This window comes from Pogoniulus pusillus, chromosome 23, assembly GCF_015220805.1.
Source record: "Pogoniulus pusillus isolate bPogPus1 chromosome 23, bPogPus1.pri, whole genome shotgun sequence".
In the NCBI taxonomy this organism is placed as follows: Eukaryota; Metazoa; Chordata; class Aves; order Piciformes; family Lybiidae; genus Pogoniulus; species Pogoniulus pusillus.
In genome coordinates this window covers 7,507,000-7,528,774 of record NC_087286.1, presented here as the reverse complement: position 1 = coordinate 7,528,774, position 21,775 = coordinate 7,507,000, and the positions used below count along the sequence as shown (strand labels likewise).

The window sequence follows — 21,775 nt, the reverse complement described above, 5'->3', positions numbered from 1 at the left end:
AGCCACTGCTTTCAAGCTGCAGGGGTAAGCATGGCTGATCCAACGTCCTCAGCCTGATGCAGGCACTGAAGTCTTGTCAGGGAATCCCACACCTCCAGGACACAAATTGTATCCCTCTGTCTAGGCCTTGCCACCCAGCAGATGCTTTAGACAACACAGGACCTATTCCCTCTCTGACCACTTCACAGACCCTCATCACACCCCCATCACTGCTGCTCTTCCAGGGGCTCAATGCCCTCACCCCAGCTCTTGTATCAGCCCTGCCCCTTCCCTGAACGTTCTCCTTTCCAACAGCCACTTCTATGGTCTCACATGAACAGTTCCCACCACCACAAGCAAACTCATGGTTTCACCCCAGGTCCCTACCTGTGGGGTGGCTCCAACCCCACACTGCCCCCAACACAACACACTGTGAAAGCTGCCAAAGACTAGCATGGGCAACCAGAGCTTCTTCCCTGCCTCTCTCCTGCTTATTTGTGTGTCCCGAGTGGGACACCATCACTGTGACATCTGGCCAGGACAGCAGCATGCAGACACAGCCATGCAGGACAGCACACCTTTAATGCTCCAGAGGACCCAGCAGGAGGAGAGGCAGCAAAGCGCAGAGGGGATCCCGCCCAGGCATTGCTGCAGTGAGGCTGCAACATGAGACGCTGCAGCGTTCCCACACCTCTTGTCTGCTCAGCAAGCCAAGGGAAAGGGCAGGGAGGTGTCCACCGCTGTCACCCACATAGCTGGATGATGGTTTCCTGTGACCAGAGCCAGAAGTATGGGAAGACCCTCTCAGTGAAGGATGCCTTGTACTGAAGGAGCTGCACCATGTTCTCTGCATTGTAGAAGGTCACTTGGCCCCCTTCATAGTCTAGGTGGACCCGGATCCGCCGGGGCTCTTCTTTCAGCACCAGTGGGGTGGGGGGCATGTGGAGTGCCGTGTACTGGCGATCCCAGTCCAGCCGTAGGGCCCAGATCTTCCCCATGGCCGTGCTGAGTGACTCCTTCCTCTGCACAGAGTCCACAGCCACCCCCACGGCCCAGCTGTCTCCCTTCCCTACCTCCACCTCCCAGTAATGCCTCCCAGATGTGAACCCCTGGGAGCCCAGGACGCTGGGGCTGCCCGTGAATCTCTTTGGGGTACTGGGGAGGTTTTGCTGCCTGTCTCCCAGCCTCACGCTTCTGCAGTCCTCCGAGACGAGCAGGTCTGGGCTCGCCGTCTCTGGGTCCAGCGCCACCTTCGCTAAGGCACGACACAGAGAAACAGAATCCCAGCATGGCGGGGGCTGGAAGGGACCTCTGGGGATCATCCAGCCCAGCTCCCCTGCTAAAGCAAGGGCACCCACAGCAGTTTGCCCAGGATCACAATGATCAGGTGGGTCTGGAATCTCTCCAGACAAGGAGACTCCACAATCTCTCTGGGCAGCCTGCTCCAGTGATGAGGACAAACACCCACCCAAGGGAAAAGCAGCTCCTAACCCTGCTCCACCGAGTTACCAGGCAGTCAGAGATGCTTCTTCACGTGGGACGTTCTGCTGCCATCCCGTGGCCATCCCACAAGGCTACAGAGGTGTCACTCCACCGTGCCACCACCCGAGATCCTCTGCTAATGGGCCTCTAGATCATGGAGGGGACTGCAGCACCAGGGAAACTATGGCACCGCAGCCATAGTTGAGCCCTGCACTGATGTCAGTTGAGCCCTGCACTGGTGTCAGGGCCGTGTGGACCCAAGTCTGTGCCTAGAAGCCACCTCATGCACCTGGCACCTCTGCTTAACTAGTCACAGCCTCACAAGTCCAGTGAGGAGTGGCTGAGGGGTCTGGAATTGTTCAGCCTGCAGAAAAGGAGGCTGAGGGGAGACCTTCTGGCTCCCTACAACTCCCACAGAGAAGGCTGGAGCCAGGTAGGCGTTGGCGTCTTCTTCCAAGGAACAAGTAATAGGAAATGGCCTCAGGTTGCCCCAGGGGACATTTAAGTTGGAAAAATTTCTTCCCCCAGGGCAGTGGTCAAGGGGTTTCAAAGATGTGAAGATGTGGTGCTGAGGGATGTGGTGTAGTGGTGCCCTGGCAATGCTGGGTTCGTGGTTGGACTCAATGAGCTTAGAAGTCTTTTCCAACTACAACCATTCCATGATTCCATGACTCCACAATTTTGTGCCCATCACCTCCAGAAACTTACCCCTTTCTCTGTCCATCTCACTCAGCACTTTCACTAGAGGAAGGAAAAGAAGACACCTAAGTCTCTCTCTCCTCATGGCAGCTTTGCAGGACACAAACTAGATATGGAGCTCACTCCTCAGCTCCCACAGCCCCAAGCTCCAGCAAAGCTCAGCTCAGAGGCAGGTCCTGTCTGGAGCAGAAGTGTTCTGCACCCAAACTCTGGGCAGATGCATCAAGGCAGCAAGGACCTCCTGCTGTGACCACGGCCAGGAGCAGCAGAGCAGGGACCCAGCAGTGCTCAGTGCATCACTCACAGTGTCTCTGCCTTACCTCTGAAGCTGGCCACAGTGGCCGTGACCAGCTGGCTCATCTCACAGAGGTTCCCAACGTGTCTCTGCAGCTCCGGCGAAACTGGCTCCGGGACTGGGACCTTCGCTGCCTCGCAGCTGAGGGGGAAAGCAACACGGGGAGGAGCTCAGATCCCAGCAAGAACCATCCAGGAGGGAAAGAGGGGAGAACCTCCTACAGCAACAGAACTCAGGGGACCCATCCCTCTGCCACTGGTATAGGAGCCCCATCTTAAGTAGGGGGTGCAATGACCTCTGGTCCCAAATAAGGTCACATGAAGTCCTAAATGCTCAGGAGGGCCAAGCCACCTCTCTCTTGGCTTCTGCAGTGCTTCCAAAGCTCTGCCTGAAGAAGCTGTGCAGGCAGAGAGCAACGCTGGAACCATTCCGTACCTGCTCAGGGTTCTGCCAACATCCTGAAAGAGAGAAAGCTTCAGCTCAGGGCTGGCACTGCCCAGAAGGACCACGGTCCCCAGTTAGTCTCCTCCTTGCTGCAGGGAGATGGGGAGTAGGGAGGGTCACACCATTCTCCTGGTGACTCCCTGGTGACTTAAGTCACTCAAATCCTCAACTTGCCCACACCAGCCACCCTTCATGCTGCAGGGTCACAGCCAGACCCCTGGCACCACACTGCCTTTGACTCCCAGGCTCGGGGCGCCAGGTGTGAGTGTCCCCAGCCTCAACAGGGTGGGTGGCAGGGCCCAGGTGGGTGACATAGCCTCACCATTAGGAATTCGACCGCAGGCTGGTCACGTTTCTTCTCCAATTCTGCAATCACCATGTCCAGCAGAGACCTCCTCTCCGAAGCTCTGGAGATGTATTGGCTGCGCTGCTTGGCAAGCTCCTCATGTGCCTGGTCCAGCTGGGCCAGCAGAACCCCCTTCTGCTCCTGCAGGAACTGCTGCAGCTGCTCGAAAGTGTCCTTCAGCCTCTGCTGCTCCACGGCTACCTTGCTCTGCAAGGAACCCAGGCAGAGGCTGCTGAGCCATAGGGCACAGGGAGACACTGACGCAAAGAGGAGCAAGAATCACAGGGAGGAAGTATTGGGGAGGAAAAGCTATAAAAAAATCCTGCCTCTAGGGTAGAATCACCCCCTGCACCAGTACAGATGAAGGGTGACCTGCACGGAAGCAGCTCCATGGAGGACATGCTGGGGGACAAGTTCACCATGAGCCAGCATTGTGTTCTTGTGGCCAAGAAGACCAATGGTCTCCTGGAGGATGTGAAGAAGAGTGTGGCCAGCAGACTGAGAGAGGTTCTCCTCACCCTCTGTCCTAGTAAGGAAAAAGCTGGAAGACTGGGACCAGTTCTGGGCTCCCCATTTCAAGAGGGACTGGAACTACTGGAGAGAGTCCAGTGGAGGCTGGGAAGCCACTGAGGGGCATGGAACATCTCTGTGCAAGCCCTGGGGCTGTTGGACCTGGAGAGGAGCAGACCCAGAGGGGATCTTCTTAATGCTCCAGAAGTGATAAAGGGACCACAGGGGGCAAGAGGCTGGGGCCAGACTCTTGTCAGTGGTGCCCAGTGACAGTACAAAGGGCAATGGGCACAAAGTGGAACCCACGAGGTTCCACCTGAACAGTAGAAACTTCTTTAGTGTGAGGGTCCTGGGGCCCTGTCCCAGGCTGCCCAGAGAGGTTGTGGAGTCTCCTTGTGTGGAGAGATTCCAAACCCACCTGGGCATTGTGATCCTGGCCAAGTTGCTGTGGGTGCCCCTGCTTTAGCAGGGAGGTCGGACAGGATGATCTCCAGAGGTCCCTTCCAACCCCCACCAAGCTGAGCTGGGGGGATTCTGTGAAGAGTGGAGAAGGGAGAGGGATGGCAAAGTCTGGATGGTGATGTAGCCAAAATGACAGCAGAGTCTGAAGGAGAGCAGGTTGGATGGGGGATAAGCAAGACAGAGAGGGAGAGATATGAGCACGGTTATGCAAGAGGAGTAAACAGCTGTTTGGAAAGATGCACCCGTGAAGACAAGTGGGTGAGCAGATGGGGGCATGGAGAACCACACACCAGCAGAGCATCACTTTGCTTTTCTCCTCCAGGCTTAAAATCCTCTTTCTCTTTCTGTAGAAGAACCAGGTCACTCTGGAGCACCTCCTGGAGAAAGACAGAGAGGGAAAAAAAAGTGTTTGGCACTTTTAGAGTTACATTTGCAGGGCATAACACCCTGTGGGGTGGTGGCAGGCGGGTTCTGAGCTCGGCTGGTGAGGGGCTGAGCCAGCTCCCACCCTCTCCCAGAGAGGTGAGAGAGATCCCCAGGCACAGCTGGTTTGGCTCCTGGAACAGCTTCATGTGGAAACCCTCAAGCCTGTGGTTTGGGTTAGTTTCTTTTCTTAATTAGGAAAAATAACTTTTGGTGTGGGTGGTGACATCTGTGGGAAGAGGTTTGTGGTGACAGCGGTGCTGAGCCTCAGCCACGCTCCACAAATTCATTGGAGGCTCCAAAAGCCCTCCAGCTCCTCCAAGCCACGGCCAGAGGCAGGGAGGACCCCAGCACAGGCTGAGGGGCACTGTTCACGCCCCCGGCCCTTGGCTGGAGATACAGGGCATGCGGCTGGAGACACAGGGCATCAGGGACCTCGTGGAGCCAAAAAGCAGTGGGAGGTGCTGGGTGGGCCGAGGTGAGGCGGTGAGCAGTGAGGAAGAGAGCCAGCAGCCCGAGCAGGGTAGCGGCATCCCAGCCCGTGCCCCGAGGAGACCCCCAGGCAGAGAAGATGCCCAGCGCCTGCCAGATGGGGGCCCCGCCCGTGAGCGGCGCAGACCCCAGCCCTTGCCCTGAGGCTTTCCTACTCTGTGCCTGAAGACGATCCCAGCCTATGCCCTGAGAGACCACAGCTCCTGCCCCGAGGGAGCCCCTGCCCCCGGCAGACAGGGACGGCCGGGACGCTGGCCCCTGCCCCGAGGGCCCTTGCCCAGGGCCGGAAGGCGACCCACCCGCTGCCCCAGCTGCCCCCCGGTGCCGCCGCCGGTACCCGCAGCCGCTGGGCCGCCTCCTGCGCAGGCCGGGCTCGGTGCTGGCGGTGGCGAGGACTGTCCCAGCAGAGCGGGCAGAGCAGGCAGCGGCAGCTCTCGCAGAACAGCCCCAGGGCCTCGCCGTGCTCCCGGCAGCGGGACCGCCCCGCCTCTGCCTCCAGCTCCGCCGCCAGCGCGGCCACGGAGCTCAGCACCCGGTTGGGCCGCAGCGAGCTCGGGCCCAGGGGGGTCCGGCACAGGGGACAGGCGGCAGCGCCGGTCGTCGAGGCCTCCAGCAGCGTCGCCAGGCAGTGGCGGCAGAAGCTGTGGCCGCACTCGGTGAGCACCGGTTCCGAGAACAGCTCCAGGCACACCGAACAGCTCGCCTCGGCCTGCAGCCGCTCCCCCAGCGCCGCCATGGCCGCGGCTGCCCGGGGCGGGCCGGCAACGATCGCGGTGGGGGTGGCTGTGGCTCCGTCCGTGAGCACATGTGGGTGTGGGTGAGTGTATGCACATGGGGGAGTGTGGCTCTCTGCGTGCACACGCGTGGGTGTGCGCATCAGTGTGTGTGCGCACAGGTGTGTGTGCATGTCTCTGTGTGTGTGCACATCAGTGTGTGTGTGTGTGTGTGCGCGCATGTGTGTTTGCACAGGTGTGTGCTGATTGTGTGCTTGTGCACAGGTGTGTGCACAGGTGTGTGCACATGAGTGTGTGTCTGCACAGGTGTGTGCTGATTGTGTGTGTGTGCACAGGTGTGTGTGCATGTGTATGCGTGCACAGGCAGGTGTGTGCACGTGTGTGTGCATATGAGTGTGTATGCACATTGTGTGCATGAGTGTGTGCACACTTGGTTTTTTGTGTGTGTGCACAGGTGTATGTGTGCACATGAGTGTGTGTGCACATGTGTGCAGGTGTGTCCCTAAACATGTCCATGCACTGGACGTGTGTGTGTGTGTGTGTGTGTGTGCACATGTGTGCAGGTGTGTCCCTAAACATGTCCATGCACTGGACGTGTGTGTGTGTGTTGCTGGTGTGTGCCTGCACATAGAATCATGGAACAGTTTAGTCTGGAGAGGACCCTAGAGATCATCTGCTCCAACCTCCCTGCTATAGGCAGGGGAACCTCTCAACTATCTCAGGCTGCTTAAGGCATCATCCATTCTGGCCTGTACACCTCCAGGGAGAGGGCATCCACAGCCTCCCTGGGCAGCCTGTTCCACTGTCTCACCATCCTTATACCGAAGGACTTCCTAAGATCCAATCTAACCCTACGCTCCCTCAGATTAAAATCATTCCTCCTTCTCTTATCACTAGACACGCTTATGAAAAGTGCCCCTGCAGCCTTCCTCTAGGTTCCCTTTAGGTACTGCAAGGTAGCTATAAGGTCCTCCTGGAGTCTTCTCCAGGCTCAATCAGCCCTAACTCTCAGCCTATCCTCATAGCAGAGCAGCTCCTACCCGTTGCTGTCACACCAACCCCAAAACATGGGGAGGGCAGCAGCAGTGCTTGGGGAAGGAGAAACTAAAACAGGAGAAGGAGGATTCCCTTGCTTTGTGGGTGCTGCATGCTCAAAATCAGACACCCCACATGCTGCGTTGGTTCTTCTCCACTTCAGCTCCCCCAGAACTCTTGGCCTGGAAGGGCTAGGTGAGGGTGACAGGGACAAATCCATGGGGAGGTGAAGCCTCTGAGAGCAGGTCTTGCTGTGGGATGGTGCTGTTAACTCCCACAGCTGGGCAGCTTTTGGCTGAGGCTGTGCAGCATTCGGCACTCAGCCCAAACAGCCCTCTGCTATCAGAGAACCACAGAATGCTTTGGGTTGGAAGGGACCTTTCAGATCATGGAGCCCAGCCATGAACCCAGCACTGCCAGGGCATCACTAAGCCATGGCCCTCAGCACCACAGCTCCACAGCTTTGAAATCCTTCCACCACTTCCCTGGGCAGTCTGGGCCAGGCCTTGGTAATCCTCAAGAGGAAGAAATTATTCCTCATGTCCAACCTAAACCTCCCCTGGGGCAACTTGAGGCTGTTTCCTCTTGTCCTAACACTTGTTTCTTGGCAGAAGAGACCAACCCCCATCTGGCTCCAGCCTCCTTTCAGGGAGTTGCAGAGAGACAGGTCTCCCCTCAGCATCCTTTTCTCCAGGTTCAACCCCCCCAGCTCTCTCAGCTGCTCCTCACCAGCCCTGTTCTCCAGACACTTCACCAGCTTCATTGTCCTCCTCTTGGCACGATTCAGCCCCTCAATGTCCTTGGGGTGAGCGGCCCAAAGCTGACCCCAGGATTCAAGGTGTGGCCTCACCAGTGCCCAGGGGCTGATTGTCCAGGTGGACAATCCCTGCTGTACTCCTGCTGACCACAGCATTGCTAATCCAAGCCATGTTCAGCTACTGACACCCCACAAGTGGTAGGTTCAAATAACCTGTAGATGACCTGGCAGGTGACACGGCTGCCCGTGGCAGATGTCACCCGAGGTTTGTGCCCTGCAGCACAACCACCTCTGTGTTTTTCCTGAACCACTGCCACCTCCAGGTCAGCACCCACTGAGGACTGCAATTCCCATGTCATGCCCCCACCCTGCGTGGGAGCTGCAGCTGCAAACTGTTGATGTTGGAGCTGCTGAAGGTCACTTGGACGTGGTGAAATCCTGGCAGCACCCAGCAACACCCAGCAAAGAGTGAGTGCTAGCAGTGAGTGCTGCCAACCTGGCCATGACGAGGTGAGGAGGGTGCTGACTGTCCTCAAGGCTCCCTAGGTAGTCCCAGCACCACGAAGGGTGCACTGGGGGCACCTCAGTGGCAGCTTTGCCAAAAAACACCAGAACCCACACATACTTTGGAAGTAAAAATGAACACTGCTAGGGCTGCTGCACTGCCAGTGTGATGAACACAAGCTGCAGAGCACCACTCAGTTCTGAGTTTAATTTGTGCCCCTCTAACCACATCAAATCCTGATGAGGGATGTGAAGAGGCTGCCAGAGGCCTGGGGGCTCCTGGCAGGCCCCCCAGTCCCACACCAGTACCTTCCTCTCCCAAATCAGCCCCATCACACCACATTTGACCTGCCTCAGACTCCACACCATTCCCTGACACCCCAAACTACCCCCCAGGGACTTTCAGGCAGCAGGAACTTCAGCTGAGCCTGGTGTGGCAGCCCCAAAATGCTTCTCACAGCAGTGAGCGACTGGCTGGGGGCCCTTGGCAGCATCTCTCAGGTGCACAAGAGAGGCTGGAAATGATGCATTTAGGAGGGGTTCATGCACATGGCAAGTCCTGGAGCAAGGACTTCAGTTTTGCAAGGGCATTAACAGGTCCCAACAACTTCTCCCATCATTGCTCTGTTTATTGATGCCACTGTCCAACACCAGATCTGACCCCACCTTCCCCGTAACACCCAGCACCCAGGAGTCCAGTGCACAGAGGGCAGCTGGTGGCACTGCTCCAGCTATGGCCCAGGGTGCATCTCACCCAACCAAACTACAGAAGCTGTGAGGAGGGCAAGCCACCAAGAACTGAGCCGCTGGAGACAGGAGCTCAAACCAACAGTGAGGAGACAGGGGGGACCTGTGTCCTACCACCATCACCGCAGCTGTGCGGCAGGGAATCCCAGCAGCCAGGAGATCCCCCATGGGCAGCCCCAGTCTGGTCATGGCTTTTCTTGGAGCCATCCCAGGACCTGCTCATGCATTTGGGGCAGGAATCCCGTTGCTCTGACACAGTCAATGCCATCAGTCAATGTCACTGGCAAAGGTGAGGGTGTCCTGCTTGCAATGGCATGGAGCAGAAAAGCAGACATCGAGGTCTTGCCCACAGGTCCATCATGACCCTGCAGCACCACAGACCTACATCTCCTGACAGCTTGGCAATGCCTTTGGTGCAGCTCTGGTGGCACCAGGAGGGTGGTCACCACACATCAGACAAAGTGGGGATCAAGCACTAGAAATGAGTGTTTGGAGGAGCCTTGCTGATGGGGATCCTACCAGAAAAAAGGGTCCTTTACTCCAACTAGGATTTTTATTCTATTGGATAATTGCATCACAGCTCCGAGAGCCGGGCAGGCACCTACCAGCACTTCCAATCTAGACATAACACAAAGAACTTTCCTCCTCATCTGGATCTATTTCTTACTCACCTCCCCACCTTGGTGGCTGGGAGCTCCTCGTCACCACACGTGTGCTGCCGAGCAGCTGTCACGTCCAGCCCCACAGAGCCTGGACGAGGCAGCACCTCTGCAGAGCTCCCGGACAAAAGTGACTGTGCCAAAAGGAAGCCTCCAGAGCAATTTAAAACCAAATTAAACAAACAAACAAATAAAAACCAACCCAAAACCAAAACCAATCAACAAACAAACAAACAAAAAAAACAAATCAAACAGACAAAACCCAAAATAGAGCTCCAAATCTTGGCCATCTAAAATTTTGCTCTTTAGATCAAAAGTTCCTCCACGTTTATTAAACACTCAAACAGTAAATTTAAAAAGCAGTTAAGAGTCCTACTCTGACCAAACACCCTGCAGAGGTTTCTTCTGCTCTTTGCTTTGTTGTGTCTTGTTTTGTTTTCCCCTAGTGGTGAGGATTTCCCCCTAAAATCAGCTGCTTCTGGTGAATTGGAGAGATAGATTTATATCACCTTTGAACTCTGCCGCGCGTTGCTTGCTTTAATTAATTAATTTATTTCCCAATCAGCCTAAGCCATCTCCACCAGACCAGCGGCGCTACCACACAAAGCTTCCGTGATGTCCATGCCCTGAGCCGGGGGTAAGGAGGAGAAGGGGATGGAGGGAGGGTAGGAGAGATGAGTTGAGGAGGAGGAAGGGGAGGGATGAAGGAATAGAGGTAGGGAAGGGGAGGGAAGGGAGGGAGAGGAAGCCGTCAGCAGCCCCTCACTCTCCCATGTGCGTCCTCAGGTGGTACTTGAGGGACTGCTTGTAGCGGAAGCACTTGGTGCACTCGGTGCAGGGGTAGGGCCGCTCGCCGGTGTGCGCCCGCTGGTGCTCCAGGAGATGGTGCTTCTGGGTGAAGTTCTTGCCGCACTCGGTGCAGTGGTAGGGCCGCTCGCCCGTGTGGATGCGTTGGTGCTCCAGGAGATGATGCTTGCGGATGAAGCCCTTCCCGCAGACGGCGCAGGCGTGCGGGCGCTCCCGGGTGTGGATGCGGTAGTGGTTGGTCAGCTTGGACTTCTCGCTGAAGGTCTTCTCGCACTGGCTGCACTGGTAGGGCCGCTCGCCGGTGTGAGTCCGCTGGTGGCGCAGCAGGTGGGAGGGCCGGGTGAAGTTCTTGCCGCACTGCGGGCAGAGGAAGGCCATCTCGCTCTTGCCGGCGTGGATCCTCTGGTGCATGATGAGGCTGATCTGCAGGCGGAAGCTCCGTCGGCACTCGCCGCAGGTGAAGGGCCGCTCCCCGACGTGAGTGATCTGGTGTTTGCTGAGGCTCGACTTGTGGCTGAAGCTGCTCTCGCACTCGGAGCACTTGTAGGGCTTCCCCGGGGGCGGCGGCCGCGGCTGGGGCTTGAGGCCGTGCTCGGGGCGCCGTGGGACCCCCACGCCGCGGCGCGTGTGGCTGCGCTGGTGCAGCAGGAACTGCTGCTTGTTGCGGAAGCTGAGGTCGCACTCGTGGCACTCGTAGGGCCCTTCCTTGAGGTGGTTGCGCTGGTGGATCATGAAGTTGATCTTCAGCATGAAGCTCTTCCCGCACTCGGGGCAGATGTAGGGTCGCTCCCTCGTCCGGTTGCGCTGCTGGCCAGCGCTGGGCTTCATCTCTCCGGAGTCTCGCTCGCAGGCCTGGGCTTTCCTCACGCGGGTGGCCGCCAACCCGCGGGGCTGCGGCTTGGAGCTGCGCTGCACCTCGCGGCCCAGCCTGGCATCGTGGTGGCTGGGGAACGCCGGAGGCTCTGTCCTGCCCGAGAACATGGCACACGGCTCCAGGGGGTCTGCATCGTCCTCCTCCTCCTCCTCCTCCTCTGTCTTGATCACGATCCCGTCCTCTGAGCAGGGCAAAGGCAGAACAGAGTTAGGGCCGGCAGGCAGGACAGAGTAGCCTTCTATAAAGATGGGGGGACGCGACAGAAACATCTGCATGGCCTGGCCACACCCACCTGCTCCGCCAGGGCACAAGAGCTGGATGCCACTCACAGCTCTGCACCCTGGGGCACATCCTCTGATGGTGGCAAGGTGACCCAGTGCATCCCCTGACAAGGAGGAGAAACAGACTGCCTCCTGGACCAACTTGTCACCCAGACAGACAAACCACCTCCAGGGAGGAGTGGCTGACACCCCTCAAGCTCTGCTGCCTTCCAGCATGAGCAGGACAGGCTGGAGAGCTGCGCAGAGAGGAACCTCAAGAAGTTCAACAAGGGCAAGTGTAGGGTTCTGCATCTGGAGAAGAACAACCCCATGGATCACCACAGGCTGGGGACTAAACTGCTGGAGAGCAGCTCTGGGGAAAAAGATTTGAGAGTGCTGATGGACAGCAGGATGACCATGAGCCAGTTATGTGCCCTTGTGGCCAGGAAAGCAAATGGTCTCATGGGCTGCAGAAAGATGAGTGTGGCCAGCAAGACAAAGGAGGTTCTCCTCCCCCTACTACTACTGGTGAGGCTACATCTGCAGCACTGGGTCCAGTTCTGGGCTCTCCAGTTCAGCTGCTGGAGAAGGTATAGCAAAGGACTACAAAGGGGATTAGAAGACTGTAACCTCTCTCTTACAAAGAAAGAAGGGACTTGGGGCTTTTAGTCAGCCTTTAGGAGAAGGCTGAGTGGGATCTCTTCAATACTTCAAGGGCAGGTGTCAGGAGGATGGCACCAGGCTTTGTTCAGCGACAGGACAAGGGGGAATGGGATCAAACCTCAATATGAGAAGTTACATCTAAACATGAGGATCACAGAATCACAAAAACATTCCGGTCGGGATAGACCTCCAGGATCATGATGGAGCACTGGAGCAGGCTGCCCAGAGAGATGGTGGAGTCTCCATCTTTGGAGACATTCCAAACCAGCCTGGATGGGTTCCCATGTGACCTTCTCTAGGTGACTCTGCCTTGGCAGGGCAGTTGGACTCTGTATCTCCAAAGCTCCCTTCCAACCCCTACCATACTGTGATTCTGGGACCCTGGTGAGGTGAGACCTGTCCACCAAAAGGGTTTGCAACTTCACGATGCTGCTACAAGCTGGGGACAGAAGTGCCCTGGATTGGTGAGGCCTCAGGTGGCTGAATGATTTCAGAGCAGCTCCATCTGCTGATGTTGGGTTGAGTGACACCACCACTCCCCAAGCCCAGCTCTGCTGGAAGAACCACAGCCCAGGGCTGATGGCCAAGAAGGCCAGTGGTTTCCTGGGGAGCATGGAGAAGAGTGCAGTCAGCAGGTCAAGGGAGGTTCTCCAGCTTCTGCAGCTCTGCTCCTGGATCAGGGCACCCCACATGGCAGTGCCTCCTTCCTTCAGCTTCCCAGCAACAGACCACAGGGAATGACCTCCCTCCTCCTAAGCAGTGGTGGGATGGACAGCCTCATCTCGTGTCATCAGTGACAGAGGTGATCTGGTGTTTTTGTTACTGGGAGGAAAGGATCCCTCATATGTCACTCCAAGCTGGACCTTGAACCAGCCTATGGACTTTTCCAGGAAGAGCAACCAGGTTTTCCCAAGAAGAGACTTGGGATGTGTCAGAACCACAGCTCTCTCCTCACCAATGCAGGCGTTCAGTGGGGAAAACCCAGAGCCCCAGGTCCTCCTCCCCACCTCCTGAAGAGCTTCCCCTGTGTGGACCTAGAGGCTCCAACACCTGAAACCCAGCGCAGTGGGATTGGAAGTGACCACTGCTAAAGCAGGGGCATCCACAGCAGATTGCCCAGCATCACAAAGGCCAGGGGTGTTTGGAAGCTCTCAAGAGGAGACTCCACACAACCTCTCTGGGCAGCCTGGGACAGGGCTCCAGCACCCTCACACCAAAGAAATTTCTCCTCCTGTTCAGGTGGAACCTCCTGGGTTCATTTCTGCCCATTGCCCCTTGTCCTGTCACTGGGCATCACTGATAAGAGTCTGACCTCAGCCTCTAGACCCCTCACAGTCCCTTTTCTCTTGTTGCGCATTGAGAAGATTCCCTTCTGGGTCTGCTCTTCTCCTGGCTCAACAGTCTCAGGTCTCAGCCTTTCAGAGATGCTCTTGAGCCCCTCAATATCTCTGCAGCCTCCACTGGCCTCTCCAGTAGTTTCCAGTCCTTCTAGAACTGGGGAGTCCAGAACTGGACCCAGTATTCCAGATGTGGCCTCAAAAGGTTAGAGTACAGGGGGAGGAGAACCTCCCTTGACCTGCTGACCACACTCGTCTCCATGGTCCCCAGGAAACCATTGGCCTTCTTGGACATGAGAACACACTGCTGGCTCATGGGGAACTTGCTGTTCCACAGCACTGCCAGGTTCTTCACAGAGCTGCTTCCCAGCAGGTCACCCCTCAGCTGTACTGGTGCAGGGCAGTGTTTGTTTCCAAGGGCAGGACCCCACATTTGCCCTTGCTGAACTTCCCCGTACTCTGCTCAGAGCAGTATCTTTCCCATCTGCAGAGGACCAAGTCACAACTCTGGTGCAGGTCAGGTGCCCTCAGCCACCACACTCTGGTGTATACCATGCATGTGCTGCTTCCTCCCCTCATCCTGAGGTCTGATTACAGCAGCTCTAGAGGTTGCTGCAGTCAGAAACTTCCCTTCTACTGCTGGTTGTGAGAGGATTTAACCCTTCCTCTTCATCCAACCCACTCCTGCATTTGCCTTACCCACCACAGCCCCTCCTGGACCTCCTGTGCCCCCAGGCATGCCACATGCTGAGCATCTCACCTGTGCAGTTGCCGTGGTGGACGATGACTCTCTGGATCTCATTGAAGTCAGCTCCATACTCAGAGGAGTCCCCTAGGCTGGTTCCTGGCAGGTCCCTTGGAGGGGAGACAGAACCGTAGGGGCTCTCGCAGGCTGCTTCCTCATCTGGGCTCTGGAAGCTCCCCTCTGACTGCCCTGACATCCCATGCAGGTCAGGGTTCTCGGGGCTGTCTTCAGGAAGGAGCTCCTCTGTTTTGATCACCACCCTTATCCCAGCTGCAGGAAAGAAAGAATCCCACCCATCATCATTCCTGGCAGCCAGGGTGAAGAAGCTGCTCCCCACAATCCCTACTGGCTTCCCATGGCCAATGCTTCCACAGAGGGGTTTCATTGTTCATCTGTCCTGCTTCCCTTCACCTCCTGCCCTTCAACCATCCCTAGGATCCTCCATGCAAAGGGGGCAGCTCAGCACACCCCAGCACCCCACACTCCCTGGCCACAGTGCTGGGCAGATTTATAGATTCATACAATGGTTTGGGTTGGAAGGGACCTTGAAGATCATCTAGTTCCAGTTCTTCTGCCATGGGCAGGGACACCTTCCACTAGACCAGGTTGCTCAAGGTTTCATCCAGCCTGGCACTGAACACTTCCAGGGTGGTGGCATCTACCACCTCACTGGGCAACCTGTTCCAGTGTCTCACCACTCTCACTGTAAAGAATTTCTTCCTAATATCCAGTCTGAACTCTCCTAAACCTTAAAGTGATCCTTGTCCTTTTGCTGGCTTGGATTTAACTTCAACATTCTCAAGACCAAGAGCACAGGCAGGGGCTCACAGCAACCTGACATCCACAGCACAGCAGCAGAGCTGACACCAACTCTTCTAGGATCATCTCTTCTAGGCTGCCTGCCTTGTCATTTCATCATGCCCTTGCTCCAGGATTCAGGGTCCCTGTTGCCCTGCTATCAGCCCTTGGAGAATCCTCTCAGCACCCCAGGTGCCAGTGCACAGGACAGGAGCAAACTACCCAAGGATAAACCCAGGCACCATCCACACAAGCGGAGAGGGTTGAAAGGACTTTTTGTTGGCTGGATGACTTCTCCCAATGGGACTTGATTTTCTTTTCTTGCCAGGCTCCTTGAGGACCTGCTCTGGTTACAGACGTTCTCCTTGCTGGCTAGTGGCCAACTCTCTGGGCTCCACATGCCCTGGTTTAGATGTTAAGCTGCACCTGGACATCACATCTCTCGTCAGCCAAACTTTTCCTGCTCATACACAAGGCTTCTCCTGACAGCCTCCTTGGGCACAGCTATCAGCAACACCTGCTCTAGTCTTGGGGTGAGTAGCTCCTCTCTGAAGGCAACCTATGGCCACCCTGGTGCTAAGCTGCCCTCTCACCTGCGGTGGCGTCTGTGATGATCTCACTCTCCTCCAGGTCCTGCTCATTCCTGACCCGCGACTCCTCCGCTTGCTCAATCTGAGACAGAACACCAGGTTTGGAAATTGCGTAGTCTGTAGAGAGACAGAGAGGTGGGGAAAGGGGTTACTGCCCAGTGAACCCCAACAGCAGCTTTCACTTTGACCCAGCACCCAGAGTGGCACAAGGGGAGACACCCAGGAGCATCTGCAAAGGGCCTGCAGGCATGAAAACACTGTGCTGGGCTCCCTGATTGGGCAGAAAGGATCGACAGAGGTGGGAGCTGAGGTGCCATCCACAGAGGAACTACCTTGGAGAAGAGACCCAAGGTCTGTGTTTTCCTGGCAGGGTTTTATAGCTTTCCCAGCCAAGTTCCTGGCTCTCTGAAGCCAGAAGTGTTTCATCCCTGGCCCTAACAGAGCTGGGATTTCTCCTGCAGCTGCAGAAGGAAATGCCCCAGAGGACCACAACCAAGACACATCAGACAATTTTCCTCCCTGCAAAAGCTTCCTCTGAAGGGATGTGTGGGCTGGTACCTGCTGCAGTCCAGAAGAAGAAAAGCTCTTCCAACAACCAGAGGAAAGTGCTGGTTTGTCACCAAGGAACTGGCTGGGAGGAGCCGCAGGAGGTCTCCAGCCCTCCTACTGACAGGGAGCTTCCACACAGCTCGAACAGCACCATTCCCTGAGATGGGAACAAACCCTGCACTGCCCATGGGATGCCCTTACCCAGTATCACAGTATCACAGTATTATTAGGATTGGAAGAGACCTCACAGATCATCAAGTCCAACCCTTTACCACAGAGCTCAAGGCCAGACCATGGCACCAAGTGCCACGTCCAATCCTGCCTTGAACAGCCCCAGGGACGGCGACTCCACCACCTCCCCAGGCAGCCCATTCCAGTGTCCAATGACTCTCAAACTAGAAGCATCCTCCTATGATTTAAGCCTCCTTCTAAAATGAGACATTTAAGTCTCAAGGGGACCTTCCAGGAGAACTCGGAAGGTGTCCAAGCTTGTGGGCAGCCAAGAGCCCTGCAGAACCTGCCTTCACCAGGGCAAGGACACCCTGTATTTACCCATGGAGATCAGCGACTCGTAGTTGCCCTTCATCACGTTCTTGTACAGCTCCTTCTGCCACTCCTCCAGCTTCTCCCATTCCTTGTTGTTGAAGTAGACGGAGACGTCGTCAAACGTCACCGGCACCTGCAAGTGCAAGTAGCACAGGTTCAAGCAGCCACCTCGCTCCTGCTCAGACACCACCAGGCTTCACCTGCTTCACAACCATCAGCAAGTTTGGGTTTGTGTTTAAAACAACCCACAGGGTTGGTAGGGGTTGGAAAGGATCTCTAGAAACCGAGTCCAAACCCCCTGCCAAGGCAGGGTCACCTAGAGAAGGTCACACAGGAACATGTCCAGGCAGGTTTGGAATATCTCCAGAGATGGAAACTCCACCACCCCTCTGAGCAGCCTGCTCCAGTGCTCCATCACCCTTAAATTAAAGAAGTTCCTCCTCATGTTTAGATGGAACTCCTCGTGTCCAAGTTTGTGCCTGTCCCCCCTCATCTTGTCCTTGGGCACCACTGAACAAAGCCTGGTGCCATGCTCCCAATGCCCACCCTTGAAGAATCGATCACCCTTGATGAGATCCCCCTCCGGCTGCTCTCCTCCAGGCTAAACATCCCCAATTCTCTCAGCCTTTCTTCATCATAGAGAGGTTCCAGTCCCCTCAGCATCTTTGCAGCCCTTTGCTGTACCCTCTCCAGTAACTCCCTATCCACCACTGGACCTGGTTTTCTACAAGGTGAAAGGTCTCAGCCAAATGCCTGGATCCTGGTGATGAACCCAGGCAGTGATCTCCCCAAATGACACCATCCTCCTCCTCTTGATGACTCTCCAGAGGTGACTAGGCTTAAGTCTGCCTGGAGAGAGCATGAATGAGATAAAAATCAGGTGCTAGGGCAGGACCTCATCTCTATTGATGAGCTGACGTAAAAGCCCAGATTCAATTACCCCAGAACTCCAGGGAAAACTCCATCAGGGCCTGAAGGGCTCCTGGTTATCCCAGGAGCAGACTGTATATTGGCCAGAAGGCCGCAGGGCAATCATCCCTAAGGATAAACTCAGGATGCTCTGCTCAGCTTCTACTCCCTGACTGACCTAAGGGGGTGTCAGGGTCTGAGCTCCATTTCCCAGACCCCCTCCACTCTCTGCAGTCACCTTCCTTTCGCCATAGAGTCTTGGAAAAGCCTGCTAAGATCAAGTCCAACTGTCAACCCAACACCACCATGGCCATTAAACCATGTCCCACAGTGCCATGTCCACAGGTTTCTTGAACACCTCCAGGGATGGGGACTCCACCACCTCTCTGGGCAGCCTGCTCCAGTGCCTGATCACTCTCGCAGGTAAGATTTTTATCTCATGCCTAACCTAACCCTCCTCTACCACAAATTCAGGCCATTTCCCTTTGATCTATACTAGACAGAGGAGACCAACCCCCAACTCATTCCAACTCCCTTTCACAGAGTTGTAGAAAATCAGAGGGTCTGCTCTCAGCCTCCTTTTCTCCAGGCTCAACAACCTCATGTCCCTCAGCTGCTCTTCACCAGACATATCTTCCTTCAGACCCTCTTCAGCAGCTTCATTGCCCTTCTCTGGACCTGCTCCAGCCCCTCAATGTCCTTCTTGGAGTGAGTGGCCCTAAACTGAACACAATTTTGTGACACATGGCCCCATCTGCAAACTTGCTTTTAGCAAGAGGGTCGTGCAACACAAACCAAGAACTGAATATTATGGGTGGGCTCCCGGAGCTTCGCTAAACCAAGCTGCGAGCATGGAGAGCTCATCTGCTTTCCCCCAAATGCCAGAGGTTCCCCATTCTCTGCAGCAGCAGCAGCTCCTGCTTGCTCCTTCCTCAAGCCAGGACACCCTCACATCACCACACCAAGGTGGTAAAAGAAACAGTGGTTAAAGAAACCAGCCCCAGATCTGCAGAGTTTCCGTCAAACCATGGTAAAATGAAAACCAAAGCCCAAAAGGAGTAAATTGCCAATGATTGTTGCAGCGTGGTGAGGCAGGGCTGAAATCTCTGGCTGGAGCGTGGAGAGACATTCCTCCTGGGTCCATCTCATGGGGAGATGTTTCTCCTGGGTCCATTTCATGGGGAGACGTTCCTACCAGGTCTATCTCCCATCACAGGCGGGTCCCAGCCAGGGAGACTCAGGGCAGATGTGAGGAGCAGCTCCACTGCATCCAGATCCCGACAGCGAGTGACTCACCTGCACTGAGGCCATCCTTGCTCACCCACTGCATCTCCCCCCATGTCCTGCCCTCCATCAGCGTTTGGGGAGCGTTTTGGGCTCCAGCACCCCCAAGAGAACCGTTACCTTGGGGACTTCCCCCTTCCTGCCTGGGGGCAGGCGGAGGATCCAGAAGTTCCTGTTCTTGAGCAGGTTCTCCATGTTCTCCAGGCGCCGCTGGAGCAGCCCATACTCCTGGATCAGGGTGCCCAGTGCTGCGCATTTGCTCTCCAGTTGGTTCCCCAGTTCAGCTGCCGTCTTCTCACAGTCTATCAGCTTCTTCTCTGCCATCCCTGTCCGTCCCTCCAGGTCCAGCAGGCGGGTGGAATGGGAGTCCACCTTTCTCTCCACCGCCTGCACAGCTGCCACCACCGTCAGAGACAGCTCGGCCGTCTGTGTTTCCCGCTCCAAGGTGCGCTCGGGGCCGACCGGTGGCCGGAGGGGCGAAGGGCAGCGCGGTGGCAGCACCGGCTCCGGTGCCTGTGGGGAAAAAGATGTGGGGGTCACGGCATGGGGACCCACTACGGAGGTGGTGGTGCTGCGGCAGGGCTCAGCGCTCCCGAGGTCCCCGAGGACATCCCAGTGTCCCCGCTAAACTGCTCATGGCGACTGTGCAGGTCCCATGGGATGGGCTGGACCCGAGACAGCGACGGGGGCCATGACAGGCTGGGGACAGGAGGTGACACTGAGCTGGGTGTAGGGGTGTGTGACACGGGACAGCCGAGCCTCGTTGCCATGGTCACGGCGAAAGAACACCCCGGGGGGTTGGCGGGCACTGTCAGGACAAGGACGCCCCGTCGCCATGGGGACCGGGCGGTGACATGGAGGGGGGGATGACAAGACAGTGGGGCTGTCACGGGGGCGGCGTAGGAACCGCTCCCCCACCCGCTGGGCCCAGCCGCCGGGGCTGGGGGGATGCGGCAGGACGGCGAGGGCCGGCCCCCGACGGCAGCTCAAGCGCCGCCGGGCGCGGAGGCCCGGCTTGGCCTGGCCCGGCCCGACCGCGCCGCGCCCCCGGGGCTGCTCGCACCGCCGCCGGCCGTGCCCGCACCGCTCCCTGGCCGTCCCCCCGGGGGGGCGTCCGCGACCCCGCACACTGACAGCCCCCGCCAGCCTCCCTCCCCGCCGCCCACCTCGCCACCTCCCGCCGCGGAACCGACGGCGCGGCCCGCCCCGACGTGCGGCCCGCGGGGCTTCGGGCAGGGCCTCGACCGGCGTGCGGAGCCCTTACCTGCGCGGGGGCCCCCTCGGCCATGGCCCTTTGTTCCCGCCCCGGGGGCCGCGGCCGGGAGGATCCAGTGCCCGCTCGCTCCTTCACCTCCGCCCGCCGCCGGGCATCGGGCTGGGCCCGGGGCGGCTCGGCGCGGCGGGGCGGCGGCGGCGGGGTGGAGGGGCGCGGCGGGGAGGCGCGGCGGGGCGGGGCAGCGGCTGCCTAGCCCGGCCCGACCGAGGAGAGGAGACGGGGAAAGGCGTGAGGGGGAAGCGGCGAAGAAGGGGGCGGAGGAGGAGGAGGGGCGGCGGCGGCGGCGGCGTGAGACCGAACGCGGCTCCGTGTCCCGGCTCCGCCGCTCCGCGCTGGGCGCTCCGGCCCCGCCGCTGCCCCGCCGAGCCGGCAGGGGGCGGGCGGGCCGCCGCCGTCGCGCGCGGGCCGCGCCGGGGGCCGCGCCGGGCGGGGCAGAGCGGGGAGCCCTGTGCCACCGCAGCGCCCCCTGTCGCACCGACGGCATGACCACGCCGCCGCCGCGCACCGTCGGGGCCCTCCCCGCCGGCACTGCCCGGCCCGGCCCGGTCTGGCTCCGGCCCGGCGCTGCCCCACGGCAAAGGAACGGGGGGGCCCTCGTGGGGGGCGGCGGGTGCCCCGGGACCGAGCCTGCGTGGCGAGGCTGGGAGAGGAAGGGACTGGAGGGACCTGGGGAGTGACTGGGGATGACTGGGTGAGAGACTGGAAGGGCCGAGGGAACTGGGGCGGACTGGGTGCCACTGGAGAAAGACTGAGATGCCTGGAGGGGGTCTGAAGGAACTGGGGAAGGACTAGGGCAGGGCTGGACAGAGCTAGGGAGGAACTGGAGGGGCTGGGAGTAACTGGGGAAGGACTGGAGCGAGCCTGGGGGTGGCTGGAAAGGGACTGAGATAGCTGGGGGAGCTGACCAAGGACTGTGGGCCAGTGGGAAGCAGCTGGGAGGAACGGGAAGGACGGGGATAACGGGAGGACCGCGGGATAACGGGCAGCTCCGTGGGCAACCGGACAGAGAGCAGGGGCAACTAGGGAGGGGCTGCGGGTAGCTGAAGAACTGGAGCGCTTCCCAGGGTAGCTGGGCTGGCAGGGAGGGCTGCGGAGAGAATGAGCAGGGGCTGCAAGGAACTGGGGCCGTGCCTGGGGCAGCTGCGGCTTGGCCAGGGAAGGACTGGGGGTGACTGGTAGAGAGCTGAGGAGGAGCTAAAGTGGGGGGAGGGCTAACCGGGAGTGCTCTGAAAGAACTAAGAGCGAACTGGGGGCTCGCACGGACCCTGTGGGGAGTTCGGCTTAACACGGTAACAACGGGGCAGTGCACGGAGCCCCCGCAGCGCACTGGCGGAGTGCGGGCAGCGCCGGGCGGGGGGGTTCTGGGGGGGTCCCGTCGGGCGCCGCCATAGCCGGGGGCGGAGCTACTGCGGGCGCCCCCTGGCGGCCGCCCACGCCCGAGACTAGGGCCCCCCCCGCCTTGTGTCCCCTCCGCGCCCCGCGGGCTCTGAAATGGCGGCCGGAGGGTGAGGTTGCCATGGCAACCGAGCAGACACCACCACCCCCGAATATGGCACACCACCTACCGTC

General features: G+C 58.2%; 2 protein-coding genes across 2 annotated transcripts in view; both read right to left on the bottom strand.

Moving 5' to 3' along the window:
• Positions 1 to 542: 542 nt before the first annotated feature.
• Positions 543 to 5,909, bottom strand: LOC135185615 (E3 ubiquitin-protein ligase TRIM7-like). Its single transcript, XM_064162476.1, has 7 exons — positions 5,470 to 5,909; positions 4,508 to 4,594; positions 3,222 to 3,452; positions 2,891 to 2,913; positions 2,481 to 2,596; positions 2,170 to 2,202; positions 543 to 1,234 (listed from the first exon to the last, which is right to left on the bottom strand). The coding sequence occupies exons 1-7, from the start codon at positions 5,866 to 5,868 to the stop codon at positions 723 to 725; spliced, it is 1,401 nt and encodes a 466-aa protein (XP_064018546.1). The 5' UTR covers positions 5,869 to 5,909; the 3' UTR covers positions 543 to 722.
• A 2,861-nt stretch (positions 5,910 to 8,770) lies between these two features.
• The window catches only part of LOC135185521 (uncharacterized), a 40,741-nt gene continuing 27,736 nt past the window's right edge, over positions 8,771 to 21,775 (bottom strand). Inside the window, exons 25-33 of the mRNA XM_064162277.1 lie at positions 21,534 to 21,692; positions 21,423 to 21,471; positions 20,502 to 20,846; positions 20,195 to 20,395; positions 19,051 to 19,443; positions 16,744 to 16,870; positions 15,646 to 15,759; positions 14,270 to 14,524; positions 8,771 to 11,430 (exon numbers count right to left, since the gene is read on the bottom strand). Coding sequence (XP_064018347.1) covers positions 10,331 to 11,430; positions 14,270 to 14,524; positions 15,646 to 15,759; positions 16,744 to 16,870; positions 19,051 to 19,443; positions 20,195 to 20,395; positions 20,502 to 20,846; positions 21,423 to 21,471; positions 21,534 to 21,692 — 2,743 coding nt within the window. The 3' untranslated portion in view covers positions 8,771 to 10,330. The remainder of the gene's footprint in view (positions 11,431 to 14,269; positions 14,525 to 15,645; positions 15,760 to 16,743; positions 16,871 to 19,050; positions 19,444 to 20,194; positions 20,396 to 20,501; positions 20,847 to 21,422; positions 21,472 to 21,533; positions 21,693 to 21,775) is intronic.